Below are 12,964 nucleotides of genomic sequence, written 5' to 3'. Positions count from 1 at the left end.
CTATTTTTAAAGCTGTTCGGGAGAGAATTTCAAAAGTAAGACATCATTTCTAACCCAAACAGCAGAGAAATCAAGAGAGGAGAAGAAAAGCCTCTGAATGACACTGACAGGTCACTGATGGAATGAGGGCCATTCTGATAGAGGGCAGGTAGAAGCAGGTGGCTAGAAGACGTGACAATGGGAGGGCAGCGGTTTGACCCATTTTACGAGGTTCTCTCAGAAAACAGAACAGCCAGAACTGAAATGAAAAGATGGGTGGGGGGTAAAGGCGGGGATTTCTCCTCCCTCTAATGGAAAGACCTAGATATGTAAACCTAAGTCTTACAGTAAGTTACATGAACTACATTTTAAAAAGTTTCAAGAAAAGAGATAGACTAAAGGTCTTCATGAAGATCCTGAGCACATATTTGGTTTCAATTTGCTTGTGTTTGCCAGGTTTTTTCCTTCATTTGAAAAATGGAACATTACATTAATGTGAAAAGGAAGGAAGCTATGGATGTTCATGCTTAGTGATTCTAACCTTTCAGGTTTCCTCTAAGTTTAGATTTTATTTTGTTTCCTGACAGTTTGTTCATGCTCAGCTACACTGAGAGACCACACTGACTGACAAACCATATCCCTCTTTGAGAATAAGTACAAGCCATGAAGAATACAATCAAAATGCCTACTAACTGTGTATCAGTTTTCTAATAAGTTTTCATTCTAGTAAGAGAATGAATTGTTCAAAGATGATTTTCTTTAATAAACCAATACCTAGTTTTTTGCCTCAGATATTCGCTTAGTTGTTTGGTTAGAAAATCTTCCTGCTACAAAAGTTGCCTTTTATACCTAAATGTTCATGGTCAACACTATTTCTTTAAAAATCTTAGCAGCTTCAACAGCATTTGAAAACAAGAAGCAGTTATTCAGAAATAATCCTTCCGAATGCCTCAAATTCAACAACAGGCCCAAATGGAGTCACTTGTGCTAAGCCCCATGTCAGTAAACCAAAACTTCATACCTACTCAATAGCAGTTTCGGCTTCCCAAGGAATGCAATCTTAGCCAGCCAATCTGGAATTTCCCGGTCAGCACTTGTGAGGTCATCTGCCTGCCAGGTCCTGTCTTCCACTGAAGGCAAGTGACCTGCCCTGAAACAACCCACTGTTTGCTAGTCCCACCCTGTCCCTATCTATGAAAGTCTTCCATTTTGTAAAGCTCTTTGGATGGGAGATGCCCGATCCATGAATCCTTGAATAGAGCTAGCTAAACCTTCAAATTGACTTTGAATTTTGTTTCTTAAATTCGTAACAGAATCCCCCATCCTGAATACCTGATCACTCTCTGTATCTAATTGGGTTCCTCATCCTTCACCGTCCCCAGGTGATAGCTGAGCATCCTGCCTGTAGAATCTTGTCAGGGGAATTTAGCCAGGGTCCCCTATAACCCCTGGTGTTTCCTCTTAGTAATTTTCCATCCAGGGACCTCCACCCTGCTCGTTGGCCATAAATTCACACTTTTCTTTGCTGATATCTGGAACTGAGCCCAGACTCTCTCCCCCACCGCAAGAACCCATTTCAGGATCCCGATACCTATCACAAGAGCCCCGCTTTGAATAGTTTACCTAACTGTCGTTAACAAGTGTCACAAAGAGTTTTGCTTTAACACTAACTCAGGGCCACCGTAATTGAAAATCGTCCATCTTAAAGAGGGGAATAACATAAATGAAATTAGTAAAAACAGATGAGATGAATTTAGACAGGTGGACGACGTTTACATGAATACACTAACTCTGGATATAGTGTAGGGGAAAACTACGAAAGATTTTCAACATGGGCTAAAGAGATTACTGAACACCCTTTCAGTGGTATGTCAGAGCTTCTGAGAATTATCTGACGCCAAAGGGGTATAAGCCTTTGTTTGTACTTAACCAGGCTAATTTACAGCTCTCAACAAATAGAAGATAATGTGTAGAAAGCTGATAACAATGCAAAAGTTTTTTGTCCCTAGCTAGGCAAATGAATTTCAGGTAGAAAATATGAATCTCTAATTCAAACCCTCATTTTGAATGGTTCTAATACCTTACTGATTCCTTATTAATTAATGAGATAAAGAAATTCTGAGATTTGTTCATCTTATATTTGTACATGTAAGATAAATTATATTTCTGTTTAACAAAGGCAAGGCAGCTGGCCCCCTTCCTCTTAGGGTATCTCCCTAAAAACATAATAGGCTCAACACTTTGATCAGGAATTGGACAAACCAGTTTCCAGATTCTACAATGAGAAGTCATGAGCCTTCCAACCCTTGGATCTGTAAATTAATTCAGCACTCTCTCAGGATATGCACAGGAGATTACCATAAAAAACATTCACTTGACTCATAAGAAGATAAAAGAAGTTTTCACTGTTCTTTCTTCTACTATATAAAATGTGAAATTCTTCCCAGACTTTGTAATTTCTCCTGGACTACCTGCAAGCTTATCACCGGATACGCATACTCAAATAATCGTGTTTTCCATATGTCTATATTGGTTTGGTGGAATCTTTTTGTTGGCAAAATTTTTCAATTTTACCAACATATGATCTTTTTAAAAAACGTCATTATAATAAATATAAACAGAGTACTTTTTTATACCTCCAGATAAAATACTCCAAAATGTAAAGTAATAGTTTTAGTCCGAAAGAATAAAACAGGCTGAGCTACAGTTCATAATTAATGGTGAAATGAGTATTTCTAAACTTTGCAGCCCCTTTTAGTAGAAATAGACTTGGCAGAGAAAGGAAATGTAACCCTTTAACAACAGATATTTACATCTGTCAGTAATAAAGCATAAAATTGACTACTCTGAGCAATGTTATGTCTGACTGAAATAATAAGGCAAATAATCTTCCAAAAGCAAGTTAAATAAGACCCTGCTGGGGGGAAGACCTAGCCACGCATAAAAAGTATCTATGAATTATATTTTAACTTTTATGGTTTTAAGTACATTAAAATATTGATATTAGGATATATAAACACATAGATTTTAATTAATACAACAAATTATGTAATATGAAATTTAAGTACTACAACATCAATTATGTTAATATAAAATTTTCAAAAAAAATAAAATTTTACCATCTTCCTAGCAATTCTCCCCAAGAATATAGGATCTTCTGGGGACAGTCCTTGGACACATCACCTGTTCCACTTGACAGTTCATTGTCACTCTCTGCATAAGACACACAAAAACAAAGACAACAAACATTATATTATATATTATATTAAATATTTACATATTATAAAACAAGAAACATGACTATGTGGCTAAAAAAATACTTCTGATTATATTATTACACCCATTGCAAAAAATATTAATAGTAAAAACTTTATTCATATAATTTATCTTTAGTGTTCAGAGAAATATTTTCAAAGCATAAACTTTTTATGAAAATACTTACCCACACTTTACATAGTATGAAATTGAAAATACCTACAATACCTTTATCCAAAGAGTAACGTGTAAAAGCTAATGGTAACATAACTAGAAACTCTTATATGATGCTCTACTCACCAGATTAATAGTCTTAAATATTTATATTTTATTGGTGAGACTAACAAATACTAAAACCGGGGTCAGACATATATATCAATATATAACACTGGGAAACACATATATAACGATACAAATAGATCAACAACCACCTGAAAGGTAAAAATAAAATTTAAGGTTTTAAACATATATTCACAGATACAAGATATTTTTGACTAAAGGAAACTGTTTGGCCTTTTAAAATGGCAACTTTACAAAACATTCCAAAATGTAAAGTAATAGTTTTAGAAAAAATAAGATGGGTTGAGTTACAGTTTACAATCAGTGGTGAAAATGAGTAATTCTAAGTTCTATAAATCTTTTAAGGGGTAACAGAGTTAGCAGAGAAAATAAATGTAATGGGCACAATTTATCTACATTATAACAAGGACTTTGACACAGTACTACCTAAGAGAAGGCTGGAGGAGTACTGTCTGAATGATAAAATAAGCCAGATAAGACTCTGGCTGGCTGACAGCAAGTACAAGGTTTCCCGATGCTGTGACGGTATACTAGGGATTGGCATAAAGTGAATCCCACGGGGATCTGTGTTAAGAACAGTATTACTGAGCCTACTATACATCCAATGATCCAGGTATCGATTAATCCATATTGATAGTTAATTCAACACCAGAAAATCATTACTGTGATAGGTAAAGGTTTATTTGGCCAGATTAAGAGATTTGGTCACATCCACACGCAAAAACTGTATCCCATTTTTAGTAAAATATAATCAAAACATATGCACACACACAGGACAATGCTTCAACAGCTTTCAGACAGTATTGGATAAACAAGAATTATGAGGGACATTTTACTGAAAAAGTGAACATTATTCTGGAAATGGGGATGAAGGGTCAGAGGGTGGACACTAACACACGGCTCTACAATGACCTCACACAAGCATCTTTCCAAAGTTTGCAACAAGTTCACCATGAAAACAATACACATCAGAGATATTTTCAAAGCTAAAGCAAATGGAATATTACTAAATATTGGAGGAATAATGTAAACAAAAACAACTAAAGCCTTAATAGTAAAGTATCTTAAAGAACTATCTTCTGTAAACAACTGTCGTTTATAATCATTATTATTTTTCATCTATACTGAAGCACTTTTGAGAGTTAAAAGGGTCACTATTAAAAAATCACAGAAAACAGGTCAAACTTAGACTACACCTCAGGCAAGCAGGGACTGCTTGTCAGCTTTCTTGCAAAGTGGCACCAAGTGTTTAATGTAAGTACTTATAAATTGGTATTCTGTTAAACAGGATCTAAGAAGGTCCCATCTTAAACTCTGTTTGCTCCACAGAAAATATGACAAATTTCCAAAGTATTTGATGAAGTTGTACATGCTAAATTGGAGAACAAAATCTAAGAACACAAGGAAAAGGAAAAAGAAAAATGGAAAAAAACATTGAAAGGCATCATCAATCTTGATCATAATAAAAATCAGAAAGTGCTATTAATATAGAGAATCTGTCAGATTCTTGTGGGGAAAGGAAGCCCTAAGCATGAAACAAAACCAAAATGCCAGAAGAAATATTAAGAAATCTGACTAACTATAAATTAAAACCTAAGGTATACAGTATATTAAAAAAAAGAAAATTCCATCATATTACACGGAGCTATTTTCAATAATATACCAAGGTTTTAGTACACAAGAAAATCCAACAGAGAATTGGGCCAAGGACATGAATAGAGCATAGGTCATGAAATATAAAATACAACTAGCCAATAACGAAAGCCCTATCTCATTAAGAGTTTTTCAATGCAAATTAAACAATGAAACATATTCACCAATTAGATTGGCAGAGAGTATAAAGAATAATAATAATACCTGTGTTGTTAAAAGTATGGGGATTCAGGCAAGAAAGTTGATGTTTAAATGAGAGCAATCTTTTAATTTATTAAGATTCTAAATTAATACACTGTTAGCTCCAGCAGCGCTATTTCTAGAAATTTATTCTCCAGAACTACAAATGCCAGAGATAGACATAAAAGGATTTTCATTGTATCATTGCTTGCAATAAGAAATTGAAAACTATCAAGAATCCATCAATAGAAGTTTTATTAATTAAATTAAGGTATAGTCATTCAAAAACTACTATCCAGTATTTAAAAGAATTATGTAAAACTTTATATGCTAATATGAAAACCACCCAAAATATATTATTTTGTAATGAAAAGCAAGAAACAAAAGAATAATTTTTAAAGATGGTTTTATTTTAGTAAATAATATTGCTTATGACTTACAAAGACCTTTAAAAATTGCTGTAAGAATATACACCAAGCTATTTTAGCACCTAGCAGTATATCACACAGTAGGTATTCAATAAATATCTGGGGAATACATCTTTTACTTTTAAGTTTTACATTTCCGTAATATTCTTATTTTTTACAATAAGTATGCATAACTATAATAAGCATGGGAAAAGGATTTTTACCTTTTAAATAATTCCTACTGCGATATGAAACAAAAACCTATTAAATTATTATAAAGCTCTGCTAATGAACCATAAAATCATCACTGATAACAATGTATCATTTTCCTGACAATCTTCCAAGTTATTTTCCACCACAAAAAGGAAATCAGAACTGTAAACACCTAGATAAGCAGAGGAAAACCATTAGGAGAAGGGAAGAAAAGGAGCAAACTGAAGTACTCGTAAAACCAGATCCCTGATGAATAATTAATGCTGAGAGGACAGCAAGTCAGGGGCAATATTTGGATGAAAAATCAGACTTAGCCAAGAAAGATAGAAATCCCAGTCTTTCATTTATTTTTTTGTTATATTTATTGGGGTGACAATGGTTAATAAGATTGTATAGGTTTCAAGTGTACAATTCTGTAATACATCCTCTGTATATTGCATTGAGTGTTCACAACCCAGAGTCAGTTCTCCTTCTGTCACCATATATTTGATCCCCTGTTCCCTCTTCTACCTCTCCCTCTCCCTCCTTACCCTCTGGTAACCACTATTCTGTTGTCTGTGCCTATGAGTTTTTGTTTGCTTGTCTTGTTCAATTGTTGCTTTCAGTTTATATCCCACATATGAGTGAATCATATGGTTCTCAGTTTTTTTCATCTAACTTATTTCGCTTAGCATGATATTCTCAAGATCCATCCATGTTGCCACAAATGGCAGTATTTCATCTGTTCTTATTACTGAGTAATAGTCCATTGTATATTGTACCATCTTCTTTATCCAATTATCTATCAAAGGGCACTTCAGTTGTTTCCATGTCTTGGCCACCATGAATAATGCTGCAGTGAACACAGGGGTACATATATCTTTATAGATAAATGTTTTCAAATTTGGGGGTACATACCCAGAAGAGGAATTACTGGATCATATGGTAGTTCTATTCTTAATTTTTTGAGAAACCTCCATACTGTTGCCCATAGTGGCTGCACCAATTTGTATTCCCACCAGGGAATGTAAATTGAGGGTTCCTTTTTACCCCCCATCTCTCAAAAAATTGTTATTACTTGTCTTGTTGATAACAGCCATTCTAACAGGTGTGAGATGTATCACTGTGGTTTTGATTTGCATTTCCCAAATGACTAGTGAAGTTGAGCATTTTTTCATATATCTGTTTGCTGTTTGTTGTGTCTTCTTGGGAAAAGTGTCTGCCTTTTTTATCTATATTCCAGGCACTACGAGTATTCCAAGTTTTATAGGTATTACCTCATTTCATCCTCCAAATAACCTAGTGAGGTAGTCACTACTCGTTTGCCCACTTTAAAGATGAGAAAATTAAGGCACTGAGAGGTTAAATAACTTGCCCAAGGTTACCCTGCTAATAAGTGATGGAGAGATAGGATTCAATCTCAGTTTGAAACTAGAGTCAAATACTCAGTTTGAAACCAGAGTCAAATACCTATCCTTACAGTTTTTCCTACCATGTTTCTATAGGAGACTGTGTTTGGCATTTATCAGATACCAGTCTGTACTAAGTGCCAACATCTAGTAAATACTGGGAGCCAGAGCCAAGAATGAAAAAGCCAGGCACATTTAAAGCAACATGCCCAAGAAACACTACGTTGGGAACAACAGATTTAATGGAGAGGTTTTAGGGGTATTCCCCTTGGTGCTCAGGAAGAATAAATATGAAATTGATATCCCAGTGACATCAAGAGTGTGAGCCAGATCTCTCTCTCTTCTTTGCCGCAGAAACTACTGCCCATGGGGGTTTTAAATACTCATTGGTCATCCTGCTAGACAGGGTAAAAAATGGGGCTGAAGGAAAGTAAGTTAAAGTTCCTACGATATTAGGCAAGACAGAGCTTCTAGATAGGATGAAAGAAATAAACTAAGAAATAAATAAGAATGAAAAAGACATCGGAGACCAACATGCAGTAAAAAACAAACAAACAAACAAACAAAAAATCCATAGTGAGGAGGTTGGCAAGTAGAACATGACACAGAAGGAAAGAGAAGAAACAATGGAACCATGCAGCTATGTAGAAGGGTAACTCCAAAAGTTCTGAAAAAGCAACTGTATCTCATTCTACATTAAAAAAAAAAAAAAAAAGACAAATGCTAGAAGGTTGGGATCCCATCCTTGGCTAAAACCTACCTTTCCACCCAAATCCAGGTTGGGGGTTACCTTCTTCTGGCTGGGCCAAGTGCCCCCCCCTCTAGGCATATTCATCACAGCACTTATCACACCATATTACAATGTTACTTTCTTCTACACTTTCTCCCATCAGACTTTCAGTTTCTTGGCTGTGGAGACTAACTTTATTTCTATATTACAACTGAATAGATTAGTACTTGGCCATAAGACTGTTAAAAGTTGCCTGAATGAAGTGGAGGGGAGGGGAGAAAAGAGGTGGGGAAAGGAGGGCATATAAATCCATTACAACTAGAAAGAACGTATTCCTTGAAAACTGGTGACATTTAGTATATGGGCATCTGTGCACAGACATGGGTAGATCGAAATCAGGTTCATTCAGTCATTCATATCTTAATGAATTTTGGAGCCAAACTGCCCGGATTTGAAACCCCATTCCACCACTCACTACCTGTGATCCTGGTCAAGTGACTTAATCTCTCTGTGCTTCAGCTGCCTATTTATAAAATGGAAATCATAATAATATCTATAGTATAGTTTTAGGAATTAAGCAAGTTACTATGCAAAACAGTGCCTGGCAAAAGGCAAGAGATATATAAATGTTAGCTATCAAAAGCTGTTTGGGGGCGGTGGAATGGCTCAGTTGGTTAGAGCGTGAGCTCTGAAGAACAGGGGTTACTTGTTCTATATGAAGTTGATATACAAATGTAAATCATTAAATTGAAACAAAAGATCCTCCTTAATTTCTGAAAAATTTTAACATTTCTCAGTGTCGAAAGCAAGGTGATTTATTACAGAGAGAAGATTCAAGACAGAGGAGACCTCACATTGCATGATTTCTTTCCAAAAGAATCATCATGACTGTCATTCTGAATCTAATTACAGGTTTCTAATTAATAATCCCTGTAGTAGCTAAGCATAAGTGATTAATAAAAATGTATCATAAATCGCTGAAACCCGTCTACCATACTCAAGAGAACTAGGGCAGCCAAGACACTTCATCTGAAGGACAATTAACAGCATTCAGCAAACTGCTTTCTTAATCCTGAGGCTAACATATTCTTCTGTGTTTGTGTATATGTCCATCTCTTTTTACAGTTTTCTGGGATATTAATAACATTTAGAATTTATTTAGATATTTATTACATTTTGTATTTCAGTTATTGGGGGATTACTTAGTAGTAATTAATGATTACTTAGTAGTAAATAATGTCATTTTGAACAGCCAAAACTATAACCACATTTGTTTGACCTTGAATATAATATAATCTCTCATTTCGCACACGACAGAGTCAGAATATACTTGTTCTATATGAAGTTGATATACAAATGTAAATCATTAAATTTAAACAATGGGAAATGCATTTAAATTTTCTGCACATTTTCTGTTTTTTACTGCTTTATTGAGGTATGATTGACATACAAAAAGCTATAGATATTTAACCTTTTCACTGCGTTGATTTCAAGTTTGTTCTCCAAAATGTGTCAGAAATCCACAGAAAATAATTACAGTATTTATATTTTAAGTAAATACAGTTAAGGTGCTACAATCATTAAAATAAATGATTGCTTTAAAGTATAAAAATTTCCTATTGTTGTTCATTCTTGAAAAACACAAAAATATGGGAAAATGGATGTCTGCTTTCCTAAACTTCCTTTCGGGAACACTGAGCTCGTGGGGTAAAGTTGAACGCCACAGTCAGTGGCATGGAAATATCATTTGACTATTGACCAATGTCGCAGTGAAAAAGTTTTAATGTATACAGCTTGTTATGTTTGGAGAAGCTAGTATAGTTAAACAATTTAAAAAATTTGAACCTGTCTATTTGAATGTATTATTTGACTCTTATTTCAAAATAAATTGAGGGGCGGTAAATATATTCCCCTCCTGAGTGTCTATACTTCTTATTATGAACCAAGCTGAGTTACTGAGAAAATGAGATAACTAGTCATGATAAGACAGAGTAACTATCCATCTGTCTGCATGAGTGAGTGAGTGCGTGTGTGTGTGTGTGTGTGTGTGTGTGTACAGAGGGAAAAAACGAGGGAGGAAGAGAGATGGATAAATGTTTCCAAAGTAGGAGAGGAGGGATAGAAGGTGAGTGTAAAATCTGGAAGAAATGGGTTGTACATCAGGGAAAATGGACTGGCTGATAAAGAGATTGACAAGTATCAAACACAATGGGTGGGGGGAGGGGCACAGAAAGTGCCAAAATAGATTTAGGATAGTCTTTAACATAAACTGGCTCTTGCACATAAGGACTTTAAAAATCAAAAGTGGCAATAAATTATAATTGTGAAAACAACAGAAAATAATGGATTCTTTTTTAAAAAAAAACCTCAAGATTTAGGAGTGTCAGTGCTATTTTGATTGCTAAGCATTCTCCGCATGGCCCTATGATAACACATCTCTGTGTAATGGCCTCAATACTTGCCTGCCTTCCTTTCAGGACTAAGTTACTTGCTTAAGGAAGAGACTACTCTAGTCAGCGTTGTATCCCTCACCTTACCAAAGTACTTGGCAATTGGTAAGCATTCAATTAATGTTTGATGACTAAAATGAGAAACAGTATTTTCAGAACCTATATATCAATTGCCTACATGACATTTCCATCTGGGTATCTAGTAAGATCGTAAACAAAACTCACTTTTCTTCCCATACCTGTATTTCCCTGATCCCCCGCACCCCCTAAACACACCAGTTGCATAAATGACAGCACTATGAATTCCTATTCCAGTTGTTCAAACTGAAAATCTACAACTTATTCTTGAAGCCTTCTACCCTTAACACCTATATTTCATTACTCGAGCTGTTGACTCCACCTCCAAAAATCTCTCAAATCTATCTACTTTTCTCCCTCTACAAATTACAAGCCTAGTCCAAGCCTCCAGCATTTTGGCAGAGGTTACTGTAAGAGTCTCCCAAATGGTCTCCCTGCTTCTGCGCCTAGTCCACCGACCTCCATTCTGCAAGCACACAGCCAGTGTGGTTTTTTTAAAACCACAAATCAAATCTTCCATGATGTCACCTAGCTACCTGTCTACGTCTATCTTGTACCACTCTCGTGCTTGCTCCCTACCCTTCGGTCATCTGTCCTCCTTTCTCTTCTTCAAACACACCAAGCACAGTTTCACCTTTGAAGCTCTGCACTAACTGTTCCCTCTCCTGAGATGCTTTTTTCCCATTTTTCAATGACCGGCTTCCTCGTGTCACTTAGATCTTAGTTTAAATGCCTCCTCCTCAGAGAAATTTTTTGTAGAACACCCAATCTACAGTAGCTACCCAGACCAGCTAACCAATTTTAATTATCTGAATGGTTTTATTAGTTCTTGATATTTTCTTATTTATTAATATTCATCTCTCCCTGAATTAGAAGCAGAGAAATTTATTTATCTTATTATATCAGAGGTCTTCAAAATCACCCCCAGGTTCACTGATTTGCTAGAAAGACAGGACTCAGCATTTACTTTTACTTACACTTATGATTTATTTTTTATTTTATTTTAATTAATTTTTATTTTTGAAAGCTTGTAGTTTATTTGAGCCACACTGACAATTGCTGGGAAGCAAAATCTCCAGGGATTGAGAAAATGCTCCCCACTTACTATTTATTACAGTGCGTGAATACAAAGCAAAATCAGCAAGGGAAAAGGCACATGGGTAACTTTCCAGACTTCTCTCCTAATGAAGTCACAGAGGACACACTTAATTCCTCCCCAGCACGAGTGAAATGTTGTCTGCCAGGAAAGTTCAGGAGAGACTCAGTGCCCAAGTTTTTATTAGGGCTGGTCATGTAAGTTCCCTCTGCCTGGGGTGTTCCAAAATTCCAGACTCCAAAAGAAAAATAGGGGTTCAACATAAACCATATTGTTAGTACAAACAGTTTAAGCACAGTGAGACACTCTTCTCAGGTAGGAAATGGTGGGAACCCTCCTAAAACGTAAGTTTTTCAATACCAGCCAAGGGCCAACCTTGCAAACATGCTTTTCTAAAAATAGCAGTCTAAGGCCTGCTATGCTCTTTTCTGCACACTTACTCACCCCTGTATCATCTATTAGAACTTCCATTAACAGATTTTTGAAACACAATATGTTGTTGCTCTCTAAATCTAACATTTAAAAGAGATTTCCATTCATTAAACAAATATTTACTTAACACTTGCCACACACTAGGCAATAGGAATTCAAAGAATAAAGTACCATCTGCCCCTTAGGAACTCACACTCTAGAAGGTGAGAGAAATGAAATTTTAAAAATATCATACTTGTAAATAAAACATTTTAAGAATTATTATAGTGGTTGGTGTGTTCAAAGTACCATTAGAGCAAGATGGTAGGAAGACTAACACTGCGTCAATGTCTAAAGGAAGAATCCCAGAAAAAAAATTAAGGGGAAAAGAAAGGGCCCACTTTAGCCAGAAGTGGTAGGAAGACTATCTGAAGAGGTGACACTTGAGCCTTGAACTGAGGTCTAAAATAAGTGATGAGAAAAATGAGGCTAGCAGAAGTTACCTTCAAAACAAGGAACAACATATGCAAGGGCACTGAGAAAGGTCCATTTGAGGGAAAGCTCTAAGTACCTAGTTTACAGTCAACCATCAACAAATGGTAACTATTATTATAATATCACATCCTCTTCATGTATTAAGAAACTGATGATTAGGAAATTAGATATATAAAGTCCGTACCAGTAGTGCATTGTATCTTATTTATATCTACCCTACCCATTTACAAAAAATAATTTGAGGCAGAAGTTAAAAACATACAAGTAAAATGAACCAAAAATTAATTAATCAATTATTCATTCATTCAAATATTTACTAAGCACTCACT

At 35.4% G+C, this 12,964-nt stretch overlaps 1 protein-coding gene across 2 annotated transcripts in view; it reads right to left on the bottom strand.

Annotated features, from left to right (window-relative positions):
* Positions 1 to 12,964, bottom strand: part of RABGAP1L (RAB GTPase activating protein 1 like) — a 434,187-nt gene that overhangs the window by 320,737 nt on the left and 100,486 nt on the right. For both annotated transcript variants that reach the window (XM_033093083.1, XM_033093084.1), the window contains exon 12: positions 3,099 to 3,192. In XM_033093083.1, coding sequence (XP_032948974.1) covers positions 3,099 to 3,192 — 94 coding nt within the window. The remainder of the gene's footprint in view (positions 1 to 3,098; positions 3,193 to 12,964) is intronic.

The sequence above is a fragment of the Rhinolophus ferrumequinum genome, chromosome 22 (assembly GCF_004115265.2).
Source record: "Rhinolophus ferrumequinum isolate MPI-CBG mRhiFer1 chromosome 22, mRhiFer1_v1.p, whole genome shotgun sequence".
Taxonomy (NCBI): domain Eukaryota; kingdom Metazoa; phylum Chordata; class Mammalia; order Chiroptera; family Rhinolophidae; genus Rhinolophus; species Rhinolophus ferrumequinum.
This window is presented reverse-complemented; position numbering and strand designations above follow the sequence as displayed.